Genomic DNA, 20,414 nt, shown 5'->3' with positions numbered 1-20,414 from the left:
GTGTATTTTGTTTCCTTTTTGGAGGATTTGAGAAGCGACCCACTGAGTGCTTCTTCTCAAGCTCCTGGGCCCCCTTCTCCACCACCTGAAGGGGAGCCTCCAACCACAGTGCTCTTTGATCCTACCAGGATGACCACAGAGGTTTCTAGTTAATGAACTCATTCTGGCTCACCTAAGAATGGCAGTCTTGGTGTCTGTCAGAGTTGCTATGAGGATACATTAAAGCATTAGTTTGAAATATCAAAGTTACCATCTCAGTCCTTAGTTTAAACCATGTTTCATCCATTTATGAAACTGAAAGCTAAGTTGAAGAGTAGCTTATTGAGTAGCACAACCCATCACTTTAGTATCTTAATCAAATCTAAACAAAACTCTGATAATCATTCCATTCTAAAGCAAAACCAATTTAAAGACACTATTTTGAAGTATTTATTTAAAAATATTTACTATGGACAAACTCACAGAAAAATATGCTATTCTCTATAAAAGACAAAAAAAAAAGATTCATTTAATTAAAATGTCTTACTTGAGTTCCAGCCTTCATTGGGTTTCCAAGGTCACATACAACCTGGCGGGTTTGGTTTTCTGTCTTAAATGCACAGGACAGTCTCGCTAAGGCCTTGGATAGACAAAGAAAAAGGATCAAAAGGAAAATAAATTAATGACCAGAACAAAACCAGAAGCCATAATAAGACTTTAAAGTTCCTAGACAGTATCGTGCAGGTTGATGTTTATCTTTCTTGCTTTATAAAGCAAATACATCTAACTGAGGTATGGGGGGTACGAGAGAAACCAGAATTATGCACAGTTGCCACATATAAATGTAAAAGTGTTTCTGAAAGATTCCCTAGGGAATTTAGATATATAACCATATTACATCTGACACATTATTTGATGGACAGGCTTAGACACTTTATCCAGCTGACCTTGTTTCAGGCACTTAGCTGGCAATTTTAAAATGTCCTATCAATGCATTATGCAAAGTATTAGGCTTGAAAGGAATTATGTAAGACAGGCACTCTATTGTCTTGCAATTTAGCTGTAGGTAGAACGGCTAAGCCTGTCCTACACTAAGTAGGGATGCAGCTCATTAATGTTAATGAGAACTATGAGTGCATTTCGATTTTTTAAAGAGGCAGCTTGCTTACTTCACTGTTGCGGACAACCCCAATGAAGTCAGCCTGCGGCGGGATGGAAACAATGAGCTCAGCTTCATAGGCACCTTCTCCTTGATTCTGGGCCTTAACAATCAAGGTCAGAGGGTTGTCGTCCCCAATATAGATCTTCTTTTGATCACTACAAGTTAATACAAATCTAGACAATGAAAAAAGACTGCACGACCATTCAAAGCACTGACATGTTCAACAGTGTCTTAAGATATTTTAAGACTACTTCACTGGCCCAACAGAAAACTGGAAATAGCACACTGGGTGCAAATCCAATGCTTTTCTCAGAAGCAAAAGAAAACACTGATGCCACTAGCATATCAATATCACTCATCTCAACTGCGGAAGTAATTTTATATCCCTTTGTACTTATTAATTCCATAAATGAATTTTTTCCCTAAAAGCTGAATTAATGCCTTGTCATGCTACTTACAGTATTTGCTATAATTTATATATCATATAAAATGGTAATCAGAGCCCTTTAGTTAAGAGTGTCTTCAAGAGGATATAATGTTACTTTGTGACACGCACAACTCAATGCTGAATGGAAACAGATCTGTTAACCTAGGAAACTAGTGAAAATATTATGCACATTCTTTTAAAGCTCAGTATTTATAGCTTTACTAAAAATCATGCATTATCTTTCAACATAACTAATTCTCATTACTATTACTTCGAATAGAAAAATGTGCTCTTCCATTTAAATCTCTCATTATACTGTCTATTATTTGGAGCAAAACTTACCTATCTACAGAAACTTCCAGTTTGGGTTTACAGACATTGTCTTCACCACAGTCAAGTAGAATATGAGCCTAGAAAAAATCATTTAATTTTTTTCTATGTGAGTAAATACCAACAGAGGTCACATATGCAGTGTACATCAATATATATATATATGGATGTAGGTGGATATAATTCATACATACATATATATATTTATATATAGTCAACTTTTTTTACATACATGAATGCAAAAGGGATCAAGGCTGCTTATTTATAAATAGATCACTGTAGCCAGTTAAGAATGAAAAGGAAGAAAAAAAGATTCATTGGATATAATACAATTAGTTGGAACCTTTTAGTTCTATCTCAAATTAAGTTGTTATTAATTTGGAATGAAGTGCAGAAGAGAAAGTAATATTCAAGGACTGATGGGTCAGTTTGAATCAGCTGCTGCTAAGCTAAGTTGTATGATCTTGGGCAAAATACACTTCTTTCCAGCATTTCTCATTACTGACTATGCCTCTGCCAACATAATGGAAATATGGCTGCAGAAGGTAAAAGAATAAGGAGCTGTGGATATACAGCAGCAATTCAGACAGGCAAACCAAAGGGAACAGAAACTGGACAAAATGAGGCCAGCATTTGCATGGCCATTTGGAAAGAGATAAAGAAAAAGGAACCAGAAGCATTAGTTTGCTGATTCGAGATGGGTACAGTAAGCAAAGACCTGATCTTTCCCCCTCTAGATATGACCCTGAGATGTGCCAGCTGGAGTACTCTGGAAAACCCAACAGAGAGAATAGTGGGAGGAGGCAGAAGAGGTTGGGTAGGATGTGAAGGAAGGAACATAAAAATAAAGAAAAGAGGAAAGAAAAAGAAGGTGAAGCCATTATTGTTTTGTCTACTGTTAACATCCAAAAGGCTTCGGGCCCAAAGGCAAACAAAAGGAGAGGAAAAGATTTAATGGAGAAAAATAGCGACAAGCTTTCTTTAAAAGAAAAAAAGAAAAGAAAGAAAAAGATGACTGCATGTTTCCAAGTCACAAGGGATGTACAGCTACCCCAAATAAAATCATAAGATAGAGATCTTAACTGTCAGCTTAATTGGGATGATACCCAACAATACATGTAGACAAATTCAATGACCTAGATGTAAGCAGTTGCTATGCACTTCAAGAAGGGAGAAAAAAGGCCAGGACCATTAGAACTTTGAGGTAACTCTATCAGTCATACCAAATACAACCACTACTAAATTAGTTCAGGAACAAAGAATGGATTTAATCATACGTGGTATGGTGTGTATTAAGAGTCCCAGTTAGAATGACAAATATCCGAAGTTTGGAATGAGAAGTATGATGAAATATGAATCAATGATGGTAAAGGGTACTTGACTACCTACCACTCTACATTGAAGGAAAAGGATTACAACTGCAGCGTTAAAATATGCTATCAGGAAAGACAGTTTTGGAAATGGAAAAGACAGAGCAATGTCTTCCTTTCACAGAGAACTAAATCTCTACCGTTACATACAATACCTCGCACAGAGTAAGAACTAATACATATTTGAATGAATAAATGAAAGGTGGGGGGAAAAACCACCCTTTCTGTAGAAAGCACTAAATCTCTAACTCCAAAGGATTAGGATGCAGAAAGGGAAACTCAAGAGCTGCCCTGACCAATATAGTAGCCACGAGTGAGCTACATGTGGCTTTTCAGCACTTGAAATGTACCTCATGTGACTGGGGAATTGAGTTTCACATTTCACTTAATTTTAATTAATTGAGATGTAAAAACTGATACTTAACTCTTGCTACTGAAAAACTTTTAGTAAGTTTAGAACAACTTGCCTACGTGAATCTACTATTTTAATTGTAAATTCTATGAATTCTAAACACAGAAAAAATATTTCTGATGAAGCTTTGGCATCTGAATTGAGATATGCTTAAGTTTATAATACACTCTGGATTTTGAAGACAGTAAAAAACTGAAAGTAAAGTATTTCACTGATAATGTGATTATTTGGAAATATGATCTTTAAAAAGGTAATTAAATTAAAATGACAGCTTTAGGGTTGGCCCTAATCCAATATGACTAGTGCTTTATGAGGAGATTAGGACATAAACACAGAGAGGAGACCATGTGAGGACACAGGGGGAAGATGACCATCTATAAGCCAACGGGAGAGGCCTAAGAAGAAAATAAAATTGTATTATTTAAGCCACTCATTCTGTGGTACTATATTATGGTAGTCCTAGCAAACTAATACAGACATATTATTAAAATTAGTTTCCAATGTTTATTTTTAATATTGTTGACCAGTAAATTTAAAATTACAAATGAGACTCACATTATATTTCTACTAGACAGCAGTACTTTATAAAGAGAGTACCATAAAAAAGTTTGTAATACAACCAGTGAAATGAAGGACCATTTCACAGGGAAGTCAATTATAAGAATGATGGGGTAGATAATTATCACAGAAATGAGAGTACATAATAAAGCCAAGAATACAGAAAGAAAGATGACTAAGAGAAGGTAATGTCATTGTTGAAACAAACGTAGGATACAAAGGAAACAAAAAAAATTCAAATAATGACGACATATTATATAAGTAAATAAACTGGCACTTCGTTATTTTCCTTGAATTATTTTACTGTTTAATGTATATGAACTGCAACCCTGTCTTTCTCTGCATATCACTAAGCTCTGAGTGGCTTTATATGTCTGCCTTGAAAATCCAGATTCTTTCCCCGTTGAATTCTCTGACTGAAAACCCAACTTTATAAAAGCAATCTCTCATGTTATCTAAAAACATAAATTGTAAGGCTTTAAAAAAGATAAAAGTATAAAAATTAATAATAAATTAATAAAGTAAGGTACCTGTCGACTGACGTTGGCAGGAGTGAACTGGTTAAGAATGGGTTGCAAGCCTGTTGCATCAGCAGCCGTTCTGTAATCCAACCAATACTCCATAAAAATTGTAATCGGAGTGAGCTTGTCTCTAAATTCAGATTCATCCTAAAAATGGAAGAGCTTTGAATTAACAATGACATCAACCTATGACATCAAACTATCTGCAGAAATCCGTAAGTGCACAATACAAAGCCAGCTGTATCCATCCCTTGATCCACTTCTACCCAAACTATTTGAAAAACTATGCTTACATAAGAATAGAGCACCCAAAATAAGATTATCATTATCCAGTAAGAACCCTTAATCATTTTTGTTTTACAATGTAATATTTGATTCACACAAAAATATATGAGGCATGTCAATAAAATGAGCACTCATACACATACCCAATATAAATAACTAGAACATAACCCACATCACTTAAGCCACTCACGTGCTTTCTCCTTTCATCCCTTTGTCTTCTTTCCAGAGGTAATCACTATCCTGGATTTTAAGTTCACCGTTCCCTTGCTTGCTGTCAATAGTTTTATGCTAGTGTCTATGTCCCTAAACAGTACGTTCTTCAGTTTGCTTTTCCTGTTTATTTTTAAATGAGATCACGTATACTCTTGTGATTTACTTTCTACTCAGCGCTCTTTTTAAGATTCATCCATGCAGTTGCCTAGGGTAGCCGAGGTTAATTTTTACTGTTGAGTAATATTCATCATATAACAAACCCACAATTTATTTATCCATTCTTCTGTCAATGGTTATTTGGATTATTTGGGGGTTTTTGTTTGTTTTTACTATTATCAAAAAAAAAGTTGTAATGTACTGTGCTACACAGTAGCAAGTAGATCTGTCAGCTCTATAAGATAAACCATACTGTTTTCCAAAGTCTTTATAACAATTTACACTGCCACCAGCAATGTGTAAAAATTCTCATTAATTCACATCTTGAATGGGTACTGGCACACTTTATCTGAATGTAAAATGGTATTTCTTTATAGTTACAGCTTAAGGTATTTGCCTTGTTTCCTCAAATCATGAACAGTTATTTAATTTAATCAACAACTTTCCCTGCACTTAAGTAAGAGGGTCATGTTTTTAGTCTATTCATGTGTTAAGTTATACTTCCATACTTTTAATGTTGACCCACCCCAGGATAAATCCAAGTTGGTCTATTTCAAAATCTTTTTTTAATAAACTGCTAAGATGTAGTTTGCTTACATTTGGGTAGTAACTTTACATCTATGTCTTTGTGTAAGACGGGCACACATTCTCCTTGCTTGTATTATCTTTGATCAGTCTGGGTATCAACTACACTAGCTACACAGACTAAGCTGGAAATATATTCTGTTTTTCTATTCATTCAAAGAGTTTAATATTGGAATGTCTCATTCCTGACTGTTTGGTAGATATTGCCTGTAAAAACCATCTAGGTTTTATGATTCTTTGTGTAAAGATTTTTAACTGCCAGCTCAAAATTTTAAATGGTTTATATAGTTAAATGGATTGTTCAGGTTTTCTGTTTCCTCATATGACAGCTGTATTATGTTTTCCTAAAAATATCTTTATTTTGTCTAAGTTTTCCTGTGTGTTAGCACAAAGTTGTTCATAATATTCTAATTCCTCTTTTATCTGTAGTCATGTCCCTTTTCAATGATTAATTCTGTAGAGGTTTTTTGTTTTTCCTTCAATTTCTTCTTAGTCAATCTTTCATTTAAATTAAATAGTATTTAGGGGAGGGTATAGCTCAGTGGTAGAACACAACCTCCGCGTGCACAAGGTCTGGGGTTCAATACCCAGTACCTCTACCGGAAAAAAAAAGAAATTTACAAAAAAAGTTAAATTAAATAGCATTTAAGGTTATCCATCTACCTTTACATTAAGCTTCTGGGATATCCTACACATTTTGATATGCAATATTTTCATTATGAGTCACTTCTAAATAAATTTCTAATACGACCTCCTTCTTGATCCATAAGTTATTTAAAATCACAATTCCTAATTCTCAATCTATCTTTGTTACTGATTTCTAAAAATTGCACTATAAGCAAAGAGCGTATTTTCTATGATTCCAATTTTCAGAAATTTGTTCAGACTTCCTTTATGACCTAAATATGGTCAACTTTCATATTCTTTTTTAGACGCCAAATTCTGTATAGGTCTCCTAAATCGAGCTTATCAATTATGTTGAGTCTTCTAAGTCTTTACCGATGTTCTCATCTTTAAAAAAACAAAATAACATATCTTTTATTTCTTTAAACGTTTCATATACATTTATATTTTGTAACTGATAATTCAACTTCTCAAGCTTTTGCAGGACTAAGAGTTGTTTGTCGTTTCTTCTAATGGCTTGCTTCCGCATATGATTAAGCACTTTTTTCAGAACTGAATTCCTATTTGATTGGCCTTAACCTATGTGACCCACATTAGACTGTTCAGTGAAGCCTTGCATTTACTCTCGCTGGAGTCAGAGCGCATCTTTGTTCTGGGAACACTTTAGTCTCATGGAAGAGTCTGGTCCTAATGCAGGGGATTCAGGTCAGACCTCAGGCTTGCAGAAGGCCTAGGCGAGTCTGAATCCCTGTGCTGGTGTCTGCGAGTACTGATCGCCCTCTGCCCGGGCTCCATCCCACCCAGCAACCCTGGCTCACACATTTGCTTACAACTCACAAGTCAGGTTTAGCCAATGATTTTTTTTAATTGATTGCTTGTTTGAGGGAGAGGGTAGGGGGGACTGGAGTTTGCTTTTCTTTTTCCCCACTGTCTTGAGAGTCCAGCAATGTTTAAGAAATACATATGTCATAATTTATTCAGTAGCATTTTTGTGGCAAGGTCACGTGGAATATCCAGCCTGACAAGAGAAGTCCATGACTCAAGTCTGACTCCTCAAAAAGCCCCATTTCCTCAAATGTATTTTTCTATATTTTCCTTTTGATTTAACACCAAAAAAATTTTTTACAGAAAGTGAAAATCACTTAGAAGAAAGAACAGACAATGGAGCAGGAAGTACCCCTTACCCGCAGATATGCTATCAGCTCCTCACACTGCATCTGTCCCCCTCGTGAAATGGTCATGTTCTTGGAGTGACCCGGGGACCTGTTATGGAGAAACAGTGCTCGTCGAATTGCTCCTTTTTGCTTGAGTTTATCCAAAAGAAGCTCCACCTGGAAGTCTATATAAACCAAAGGATTTATAACCAACAGAATCTTTACAGACACCCATCTGTCCTAAATATCTAGAGTTTTCACATAAACAGAGATACATATTTATTCCTTAAGACATAATTTGCTTCTAATTCATTCAAGAGTGTCTAGACATTGTTAGTGAGACCACAAGATATTAATACTGAATAAATAGTTAATAATTAAATAATTAACCCAGCTCTCCCCCAAATTAATGTCATCTATTAATTCAGACAATAGGTAACTATGGTAATAGAACAACTATCAGAGGGGAAATTTTTCCCTTTAATTTAAGCCGAGGAGAGGAAGTTCAGAAATGAAACACATGAATTAAGACTTCCACCACTAGTGCAGGTAGCAGGACTCGTGCTGATAGCGAGTAAGAAACGTCTACTAACAGGCACCCATTCCCTACGCCATGCTGGTGACCATGATGAACGAACAGTCTGCATCACTTGCAACTCCTACTTCTAACGAAGCTGCAGATCGAACTGTCAGATAAATGTGTCCTTCATGAAGCAAGTGACCCAACATAGCTGACTGGGTCACGAATCATCTTAAAATGAACGTGCAGCCAATAGTATGAAGCACAATTGCTAGATTACAGCCTTCTAAGATTCAGTTCTTTAAACAGTTTCCTCAAAGGAGGTAAGAGTGCAGACCTTTAAAACCACAAATCTCTTTCCAAGTTTTCTCTAAATGTTGAACTTCGTGCCAAATTTGGGTGAAAACCCAGGGTTATTCTGCTTCCAGTTCTGCTCCACCCACCCTTTGAGAAAAAGCAAGCTCCTGCTTCAGGCCTCTGGGAACTGCCATTTCCTCTTTGCAGAACCCTCCTCCAGACATCCCTTAGCTCCTTCATGTCCTCCTTTACCTCCCAGAGAGGCCTTGCCTCGCCACCCTGTGGGAACGCTCATGCACAAACACCCCCCACCAGACTCAGTCCTCTATCCCCGCTTTGTTGTTACTCCTTAGCACCGAACACACCGACAGATCTCGACAACAGTCACTTAACCCTCCTAGCCTGCTCTCAGGACCACAGAAAACTTTTCCTGGAAGGGAAGAGTCAGGTTAGAGTTTGTGGCATGGGTTCCATTTAGCGGTCAAACTTTTTCTCCTTCTATTTCTAAACCACCTCTACTCCCAAGACTGCTGAGGCTTCTCCACGACATAAAATACAAACTTCTCAGTAGGTCACTGACTTATAAACAATGATACTCATTTCCCTGAGAATTCATTTGTCTCACACTGGTAGCTGCTTAACTTTCTGAAGGCCGTATTTACCACTTGGTGGGCTATTTTGTTCACAATGTCAGTAAAGAAATGTGTTGCTTCTGAATTGGCTTAAGAGTGGCCAAAGTAATTACACTGCAATTTTAACGTCTTTGAGCATAAACATTCAAATAAAAAAAATAACTAATTGAGTAGCTATTCAAATACCCTAAAACATGTTTTAAGACTGTGTGTGCAGCATCATTAAAATAATATAATTTTTCCATAGAATACTTACTAAGTTTCATGGGAAGTGCTCCTTTGCCATCTGCCTTTAAGCAGAACCTGACATTAAAACTGTAGAAAAACAAAACATATATGCAAGATCTATAATCCAGTTTAGACATTTTTAAATATCACCCAAATCTCACTTTCTAATACAGTGTTTACATTGTAAAATCTTTTATCTCCCTTTATGTCTTAACATTATTCTTAAAACATGAAACTATACAGAATAATCTAATTCATCCTTTAGTAATTTAGGCACGTTTCCTTTAATGGTACCTTAATGAGAAAAAAGAAAGAAAGAGAATTTCCTAACCTCTTCTCAAGTTTACAGAATCTGTTGATAAATCTAAATGAGGGAAATGACAGTCCAGATTTAAAATAACTGTCTCATTTATTAAAAAGCCCCACAGAACTTTAATTAGCAAGCTCCTTGAGAACAGTGTATTTTTCAATTTATTAATAGTTCATGACATCATTTTAATAGATTGTGTCTAGCATCTTAAAAAACTAAATTAAATATGTAAAATTGACTTAAGTATCAAGGGTAAGATTTCATGAAACTTTTGTTTTAATTACATATATGTATTTATTGGATTGTGATGCAAAATGTATTTCATACCCTATGCCATAATCAAAAACATGTGAAAGCTACTGCTCTACTTAGTGTATTTGAAGCCTTCATACTGTTACCATAGTCATAAGCATACTATCAGCAACTTCACCAGGATACACTGGGTGAGTGAAAGGAAGAAAGGCAGGAAAGTTGAGAGTGAAAAATCTTAAACACAACTTCACTGCCAATCAGTGAAAACGAAGACCAAATATTACTGAATTTTTAATGCAATCCAATGAAAGAAATAAAAATTTGATTATAACCATGTTTATTTAATATGTATTTTATTGTAAATAAAATTTTGAAAAATAATTTTAATAATGATAATAAATAATTCAAAAACAAATTCAGGAAAAACGCCTTTTAATTAGCTGTTGTGAAGTAAAATTTTCCCATCTTACAATCATCCTACCCTTCTTCTCCAAGTTCTCTCTGATTTTTCTGCGTGAGCAAGGAACACAGACAGTGTTCCCCAAAGTGGGGCACGCGTGGTGAGTTTCATAGTATGTGGGTGGGTCAAGACTTTTCATTACTAATTTTGCATTGATTTTGAGATGTATGAGAAACATACTGGTTTCTCTATTTTATGTGTTTTAAAGTAAATCATGAATCAATTCAAAGAAAAAATCTTAAGAAAACTATAAATAAGGCAGAATGAACATATAGCAAAATCAAGCAATACAGAAAAAAGTAACCCACAAACAATGGAGACTTGAAAAAGAATTCAGACATTAAACTTAAAAGAAACTGTATTTTTCTTCAGAAACAAGGAACAAATAGAAGACCAATATACTAAAGCAAAATAATTTTTTATACAGCTAGTCAAGATATTAAATCTGAAAAAGATCATAGTTTTTAAAAATTAAAATGTTCACAGGAATGCTTGGAATTAAATATGAGTTCCGAAATTTTATTACCTTTTCTTCTTTTTGAATATATTCACTGAGTATGCATATTTTAAAAGTTAGTTTCATACTAGTTTATAGTATATTTCTCGAGCCTTCTACATTATCTTCTTCGGAACAGTATTTCTATAATTCAATCTATGATATGAGAATAGAGTATATCCATAGAAACTGCGTTAGCAATATTTCAGCTCCCACACCTTCATTTTCAATTGTCTTTATAATGATTAGACCAACAATCAAAATAATAACTATTATTAAACAAATACCCTTACCAGGAAACTTTGAGCTCTGTCCCAGGCAGTGGGCAGGTTTTATTGTCTTGATTTAAAATGCTAGGGTACACTTCAAGGCCAGCGTTTACAGTGATAACTGGTCTGGCCCTGGTTAAAAAAAAAGAAAGAAAAGAAAATGAAAATGAAAAAAGTTATTTAAAATGTTAGATTAATCTAAGCATTTTAGGTTCACATTCACTGTACATACAATGCAACGTTTGCCAAAGCAGTATTTATAATAGCAAAAAGAAAAAAACAACATAACACAGAAGGACCAAGCATCCCAGTTTGTGCAAGACTGTCCTGACTTTAACAGTGAAAGCCCCACATCCTGGCAAATCCCTCAGTTCCAGGCAAAGCAGGACAACTGGCCACAACCATATCAGAATGCAGCCCATTAAAGCAGGATGGTTAAACAAGTCAGGGGATCGCTACCTAACGCAACACGACACAGCGGGGGAAATGAGTGCTGTACAGTCATCTGCGCTAATGTGGTATGACCTCGAAGACGGAGCCAAGACAGAATTTTAGTCTAAGAGGGGAAAAAACACCATGTACAAAGGATGCGATACACACACACATGATTTTTTAGTGAATAGAATTTTTCTGGACAGACATACTAATAAACTAGTAACGAGCGTGAGGGGAAGTATTTTTTTATTGTATGCCCTTCCTTCCATGACATGGAACCAGTGTTAGTTTTCCTGCCATGTGTAAACACAGCCCACAGAAGTGTCAACATCCTAGTCTACCCCAGATGCCAGATGATACCGTACGGCATGAGGAAGTTATGACAGACAGAGACTTACTGGGAATATGTACAAAGCTGGGAAATACAGAAGTGGATTTATACCTACTGCTCTAATAAAAATATTCATTTTGGGAGCCATCACATACTGCCCTTGTGGTCACAAAACGCTGTGGCACAAACACCAAGCTAATTTCTTGTCTCTTAGAGGAAAACGTAAACTATCACTTTAAACTTGTATAATCTAAAACACAGGAAAACCTCTTTGAACACAATTTAAAGAAGAGGGAAAATCCTGAATGCTTTTTCAAATAAAAAATCTATAGCTTTCTCTACGTTGGGATCTCTTAGTATCACTACTACTTGCCTGCAGCAAATCTTGAATCGAAAGAACGTATTTTATCGTTACTGCACGAAAACTAAACTGAAATTCAAACACTGGTACTTAACGTAAAACTTTCATATAATTCAGAATATTCCTCTATTATTGGATATGAAAACATGCTTACCTGTATAATACAGCTCTATCCACACCAAAAGCCCCTACAATTAAATCTTAAAAGAGAGTAGAAAAAAATGTTAATAATAATAATATAGTGTTATTTAAAATTTACATACCATCCTATAAAACTTTCAATGAATATAATAAAGATTTAGGCACATCCTCAAAACTATTCTTCATTAAGTAGTTATAAGACAATGTCTAAAAGGCTAAAATGTATATGAAAACTCTAAATACACTTTCATCAAACTAATCATAAAACTTAATTTTTCATCTATCCTGGTAGACAAGAATCTTTTTAATGGATTCTTAGTGAAAATCAGCAACAATAAGGAAGTGTATGCTACCCAAACACACATACCCCAAAGGAAGAAGCTCTACAGATGCCTGTAGATTTCACAATTTCATTGTAAAATGTCCTTTTTTTTACTTTATTTATTTTGTTTCAAAAACAAAGCCAAACCAAAAAAGCACATTACATATACAGTTCACCCTTGAGCAACATGGGTTTGAACTGGACAGGTCTACTTGTAAGTGGATTTTTTTCACTGAATACGTACTATAGAACTACACAATCTGAGGTGGGCCGAATCCACGGAACCGTGGACACAGAGGCCCAACTGTAAAGCTAGTTACACGTGGCTTTTTGACTGCAGACAGTCGGCACCCCAGCGTTCACAGTAAGGGTCAACTGTGCTTAGGACACTCAGAATGTCAGCAGATGCACCCAAATCAACAAGGACAGAATGCATTTGTTTTTATATGTAGCTGGTATCACTGGTTGACAATTTGGTAAAAATGAAATCAGAACTCTATCCCCTAGTATACCCAAGCTAAATTTGATGAAGCCCTTTCTAAGAAGAAAAGTCCATGGGAAACCATAAAGACAGGCAGAATGGACTACATATAAGTTAAGAATTTCTTTATGCTCAAAAAGAAAATGTGACAAAACAGAAATATATATGAGTTGAGGAGTTAATATCTTCAATGTTCGAGGTACATTTTTTTAAAAAAATGAATGAATGAATGAAGGAAAAGAAAAACATTCCAATAGAAATGGAAAAAAAAGATATAAAAAGGAAATTCACAAAAGTAAACATAGGTATGCAAGTAAACAAAAATGCTTATTATCCTCACTAATAATTCAAAACCATAAAATTAAAACAAAATAACATTTTCCACCTATCATATAGTTTAAAGTTATTTTAAAAGAAATGAAGATGACATCCAGTGTGGGTACAAATGTGGGAAAATGAGTGATCATTTGGTGAGTGCTTAAAAAGTTGCAGAACCTTCTTTTGTAGGGAATGGGATTATAATTTGACAATGTGTAACAAGAGCCTTAAAAAAAAAGTACGTATCTTTGACATAGCAATTCTGGAATTTTGTTCTAAAGAAATAATCAGAGGTATGCATCTGAATTATATACAAGGATATATATGCCCTAAAATAAGGTTAAAGAAGATATGACACAGATATTTGATAGAATGGAAAACATCAAGCTTCAGAAGAATCATATAACATGAGGAAATATTCCTGATGCTTTAAGTGAATAAAATATGCAATTAACAGTGCATAAAGTATAACTCTACGTTGTTTAAAAACGTGTGTGAATGCATTGAAAAAAAGAAAGCATATTGAAAGGTATGCTTTGCTGTATTTTCTAAAAGTTCTATAATAAATATATTGCATTTATAACAAAAATTCTTAAAATAACACTAACATAGATGAGAATTAACTTTATGTCCTATTTCTAAAAGCACTTCAACATACTTGTATATTGAGCTCATTAACTGTTTCAACAACAAAGGTAATTAAATTTCTGCATTATGTTTTCTTTAAACAATATATCCATTACAATCCTAGAGCCATTAAAATATTCCAAAGTATAAAAGAGCCAGAAAAAGGCCTCACTTCCTATACTGGCACAAACCAGCAGGCAACTTTGGGCAAATTACCTTTCTCATGCAGAAAATGGTATAATAATGAGCTGAGCTAGCTTACACTCCTCACCAGTCTTACTAGAAGAATTAAGTGAGATAGCATATTTTTTAAAAAGTCACAATGATTAGTGAAGTCCATAAAAATTCTAGATCAATAAAAACAAAAAAAGGTTTTAAAAACTGAGACTGAGCTTCTGTTTACAACAGCTTCTACAACATTTCCCCCTGACATTTCATTACCGATTTCAAGACAATAAAAGAAGAAACTAAAAGTAAGTGTTTTGTATGGGACACTTCCAAGAAAGAGCTGTCTGTGCTTTGTTTCCCCTTGAGTGATGAGAGCAGTGCCTTGAACAACAGCAGGGGCTTAAATAATACTTGAAATGTTGAATTGAAATGATTTAATAACATCAATCAAGAGAACAGTAACTAATGCTACTTGCTCTTAGGACTGAAAAATCTAAGAAGCTCTCCATATTTCTAGGGAAGCACCTGGATATCCGTTCCTGTCTATGTCCGTGGCTCCTTTCATGGAATAGCCGAAGCTCGGTGGCATGCTCCGGGCAGCCCACTTTCCTTCGAGGATCTGAGACGGGACCGCATTCAAGCCTGTGGGTCTTCCGTTGAAAATATAAACAATTCCTTTTTTATCTTCACCCCCATATGGAGCAGCAATTGCAATATCTGTGGGTGAGAGCGAGGAGATGGGGAGAAGTGAGAAGTTGGGGAGGGGGAGGAGGAGGAAGAACAGAGGGAAGGAGGGTGAGAGGAGGGCCAGGATGGAGAGAAGGAAATCTTAGAACTCATTTACGTGAAGATCTTAATATTACAGAAACCACGCATCATGATAAATATAGACTCAAAGTTCAGTAGGGTCCTCTTAACTCAAAAGCAACAACCTAATTCAAGGAGATTCAAGCAAAACTGTGGAAAAGACACTAATTTGGAGCCCGATAACCTTGAACAAATGATAATCCTCTGGACCTCAAATGCCTCGTTAAAAATCAAGGGGAGGGGACATGTCAAAAGATTTATTTAAGGTTGATTCTCGCTCTCAAAATTCTAATTTAGTGGGGTATGGTTTTCAGTTTTTTGGGAGAAGTCAATCTGGCTCAGAAACTTGAAAGCTCTGACTTCATCTCTATCTTGCTCAATTTACATTGAAATGAAGTAAACAAACAAGAGTTTGAAATTCTTAAAAACAAAAACAAAATACCAAATGGTCACTGTGACCTTTCCTAACTAAAATATATCACAAACACTATCAATGTTAATATTGTGTCACCTTCCTTCTTAAAATCTTTCAATTATTTCCCAAAATATTTACGTGCGACCTGGTTTGCCCAATCATCACCCTGGCCTTTTTTTCTGTTTCTTAAACTCACTGAGCTAGTCCCCACCTCTGGATGCTGTTCCCTCTGCCTCAACAGCCTTTGCTCTAGAGCTTTTCAAGCTCTGCTCCTTCTGTTTGTCCAAATCACAGATCAAGCGTCTTCTTGTCGGAGAAGTCTTCCAGGCCATGCTATGAAGCAATGCACTCTCCCTCTCTGTCTAGGCACCCCCTATCACATTATCTTGCCTTTTTTTTGTTTGTTTCAACCCACAGCCTTTATCACTATCTGAATTTCCCTTTTATGTGTTTTTCTCTATGGCTCCTCCACAAAACATGAATTTCATGAGAGCAAGGATGTGTCCATGTTGCTCATGACAGCCACTGTGTACCAGACATTCACAATGCCTCAATTTCCTTGTATCCCCAAACTGTTTTCAGCCCCCTTCATGCCACAGCCCCTGAGACAGCAAAGACACCTTGGTCCCTCATCTTTTCTTTGAGACCAGTATGCCCACAAATATCTCAACCATTGTGATGACTACATTCTAGTGTTTACTTGTTCACATTAAACTTGCCCCTACTGACACTAAATTCCTATGGACAGGATCTAAGCTATGCTCTCATTTTTAGCACTTACAACAGTGCTTCACCTGCAGTAAGCACCAACCAGGAATCTGTTATCCTTAAATAAAAAAGCAGTATCTAAATTACATAAGAATCCTTCTTTATGCTTTAAGTTTCAAAAGATAAAATAACTTCTAAATTGACATGCGGATTAAGAAACTTTCATTAAAATACAATTTTTCAAGAGAAAGATGGCCCTACTGTTGAGAGATGGTTTTTAAAAGTTATCTTTACTCTTTCTAAACCTTCCATTATTTATACATTCTAATCATCTTTTCTCTTGGCTGGTATCTGTCTAGTCTGGAAAGTCCTACTTTTTCATGCAATCAATTCCTTCCTTTGATCATTTTAGTTTCCCTTTTCTGTGTTTTATCCCCCTCTGCCTTTCTGGATAAGCACTGATGAAAACTGCATGTAACTGTGAAATGTAACTTTACTGTTTTGCTTTCAGTATCCCCCTTGATGATACCTAGGGTTTTCCTAGGGGGTGTAGGTGGAAAGGGAGGAATATAGGAGCAATGGCATAACAAAGGGTCAATGTCATCAGGTCTGAACAAGGAAATGATCCAGGTTATAACTAACACTTTTTTACATATATAAACTATAGATACATATAAACTATAAATATATATACACATATATAGCTACATAAATACAGCACAGATCATTCTCTCCTAAAGACATTATCATTCACAATCTACTACTTGGGACAATAAGACCCCAGGAGAAACTTTGGGAAAACAAAATCACCCTCTGTGGTTATCTATCTCTAAAAGTAAAATCTCTCTGTAAAATCACTGTAAAACTTCAATATTCTAAAAGTAAAATCTCTTTGTAAAATCGTTGTAAAACATCAATATTTTTTAGCTGTTGTTACTTACAATTGTGTTCACGACAATACATTTTAATAAAAATACAGAAAGCAGGATGAGACTCTGTCTGGATCATGACACTAAAGAAACAATCTTCAAAGGGCTGGAATATTGTCAAGCCAAGGTGACAGCAAATATGTCCAGGCTCCCCCACAGAGCCTGGAGACAGGCTCAGTTACAGCAAAGAACTTGTTAACGTTATCCAAGGCAGAACCTCAGGTTCGGCCCTGTGTTTTCTGGGTAGTTTTTGTTTTCAGTGAGTAATGACTCGGTCTGTTCTATAATATTCTTTTCAAGTTCTATGTTGAACTTCTCACTAGAGTTGCATTTGATTTATGTTAAGTTCTCTTGGTAGTAAAAATCTTTCACAGTATTTTAGGAAGCAAAATGTCCCCTTGAAAAGATTTTTTTACTAACAATGCAAACTTCCAGGGTCAGAAAAGACATTTTCAGTACATGACATAAAACCACCCACGAGGCAGGAGTGGAGGCTTGAGGCCAAACATTTTCCTTTTTTTTTTTTTTTACCGCTTGAGAGATTTGAGAGTTATTTGTATTTTTGAAGTTTTCTTCTTAATTTATAACTTTATTTACATTTTAAGAGGCAAATCCCTATGTACTGTTGATTATACAAACAAACCAACAGTGCAACTCTCTGTTCTGTGATTTCTAGAAAAATTTTTAACAGTATTCTTTAAAAAAGAAAAATAATCATAGTAATTTGTAATCTAAATTTCATTCTATAGTAGAAACCAACTCTGGTTTTTAAAGATATCGATAGCTACTAATTAAACTATTAAATTTTTTATTTAATAATTTATATTAGTTTTATACTATTATAAAATAATGAGCTTATCTTTTTACTTGTCCCCATGAAGGGAGATATAGCCTCCCTCAGAATATTCTGGACAACCACAACAAAGTTGTGACTTCAAAAATATTAATGGCAAATTATACCTTTGAGGGAGGCACTAGGGTCAGCATTGCCTTGACAACGTGCCTGGGAGCGTTTTTGACACTTGTACCCAAATGGACAGCAGAGGGCACTGCTGCTAAGCAGGACAGAGACAGAAAATCACCAGCTCATACTGGGCTCCCTGGGAATGCAGGCTCCTTACAAAAATTAACCACTCTGACATCCTAATTGGAAGCTGCATGAATAATAACTCATGAGAATTAATTTTTGAAAATGTTGCTCTAATTTCTAAGGAAAAAGAGCAGCCTGTCGTTTAACCTGTCACTCAAAATCCTTCTTTCTAGGAAGAAGGTTTGCACGAGTAAATTCTACAGGACTTCTCCCGGTGGACACAAAATCAGGGACCCACAGTTGCTAAAATCTGATCTTACCATTGAAGCCGTCCTGGTCCAGATCTCCCAAAGGAGCTATGGCACTGCCGAACCTTGCAAAAACCTCAAACCCATTCAGCTTGGTCGTCTGGAAGTCTCCCGAAGCTCTTTGCAGAGACACTGAGACCTGCCCCACCTCCTGGAGTTTGCCGTCAGAACCACGATCCATGAAGAGAGGTGCGCCAATAAACACATCTGCGTAACTAAAAGAACAGAATCTTCTTCACCAAAAGCGAGATCAAATCCATGTGACTATTAACAATCACTCTTTCTTTTTGAAACTCAAATTTTCCTCTTTCTACATCTCTCCCAGTCACATCTGAAATGATCATTTCTAGTTCAAACCTTCCTTCTGTTCTTTTAAGAAACTATAAGTAATTCATAAAATTACTTTATTCCTTCATATGATAAAAGCTATTGAAAGAAATTATGAACAACATAAAGATTTTCTAGTATTTGTGATAAAGTTGTTTCAAAGTAGTTCCTTAAAAAGAAAGACTAGCAGGAAGGGGACAGAGAAACAGGAAAAAAAAATGTTTAGTTTTAGTACAGCGTTCATAAACACAAGAGGAAAACTGTTTCTGGAAACATTTTTTTAAACTTACTCATCCCCATTAATGTCAGTGGCAGCGACAGAAAATCCAAAATATGCAGCCATCTGGATAATAAGATGAAAATGAAATGTTTACATTTCACCCAACTAGTTTAAACAATTAATATTTGTTACATATTTATCAAATAGAAAGGGCTAATTTTTTTTCCTCTGCATATAGTGCTTCAATCTAAATTTCTTCTTTTGTTTATTCTACCAAAACAATGACAATCAGGTAATGAAGCTTGTATACTTCCCTAGATTTATCAGCAAAACACAGCCCATGTATATCATTTCAGTGTCTTCAACACATGCCATTTAAGGCCATATACAATCAGGGCTCCTTCTGAGCCCCACCTACTATCTTCCTTCCTCTCTACCACCCAAACATGCCAGACAGACATACTATCAGAAAGACACATGGTCACAACAGACATTTCCATTGAACCCAAGAAGTTTTTAATGTCTAGGCAGTAAAGATAATAAAAACAATTATTAATAGGTCATAAATAGCTCTCCCTATGTGAAACGACTACAATTCTAAAGAAATTACTGTTTAGAAAGACAAAGAATGGAGTTCATTTTTGTTTCATGTCTCAATCAATTACACGCCAGTGGTTTTGCCTTTGAATTACACACAGTGCAAATGCGTTTGGGTTTATCATGGGCTTGTTTTGCAGAGGGGAAGGAATATCCTCTCCCCCACCACAGAAGACTGCTGGCCATCAAAGACAAAGCAGTCTGGCTGGAAGTAACTGTGAAAAAGCAAAGTTCTAAAGAGATCCCAACATGCAAAACAAAACTAGGAAAGGTGACAGAGTAAAGATGAACTAAAGCGGGGGGAGGGTATAGCTCAATGGAAGGGTATGTGCTTAGCATGCACAAGGACCTGGGTTCAATCCCCAGTATCTCCGCTAGTAAGAAAGAAAGAAGGAAAATTAATCACCTCCCCTCCAAAAATAAACAAGCAAAAAAAGAAAAAGAAAAATTAAAAAAAAGAAAAGATGTACTAAGGTGAAGGATGAGTCAATAAATTTAAAAAAAGTAAAATTAGCAAAGCTTCCAAAATTTGATTAGCTGAGCTATCAGGAGGGAATGATACGGGAGACTGCTACATTAATCTATTTCGGGTTGATGCAGTGTAACTGAGAAAATTAAAGGCTTAGTCTGTGTTCAATCACAAGGTCAG

At 35.6% G+C, this 20,414-nt stretch overlaps 1 protein-coding gene across 4 annotated transcripts in view; it reads right to left on the bottom strand.

Moving 5' to 3' along the window:
* ITGAV (integrin subunit alpha V) overlaps positions 1–20,414 on the bottom strand; it is an 89,591-nt gene that overhangs the window by 11,537 nt on the left and 57,640 nt on the right. For all 4 annotated transcript variants that reach the window (XM_064484635.1, XM_010991746.3, NM_001303572.1 and 1 more), the window contains 11 exon segments: positions 19,239–19,291; positions 18,634–18,836; positions 14,950–15,141; positions 12,522–12,567; positions 11,265–11,372; positions 9,482–9,540; positions 7,807–7,961; positions 4,769–4,906; positions 1,911–1,978; positions 1,149–1,296; positions 527–619 (listed from right to left, as the gene is read on the bottom strand). In XM_064484635.1, the coding sequence (XP_064340705.1) occupies positions 527–619; positions 1,149–1,296; positions 1,911–1,978; positions 4,769–4,906; positions 7,807–7,961; positions 9,482–9,540; positions 11,265–11,372; positions 12,522–12,567; positions 14,950–15,141; positions 18,634–18,836; positions 19,239–19,291 (1,263 nt within the window).

Source organism: Camelus dromedarius, chromosome 4, assembly GCF_036321535.1.
Source record: "Camelus dromedarius isolate mCamDro1 chromosome 4, mCamDro1.pat, whole genome shotgun sequence".
Lineage (NCBI taxonomy): Eukaryota > Metazoa > Chordata > Mammalia > Artiodactyla > Camelidae > Camelus > Camelus dromedarius.
The sequence above is the reverse complement of the archived record's forward strand: the minus strand, read 5'-3'. Positions and strand labels throughout refer to the sequence as shown.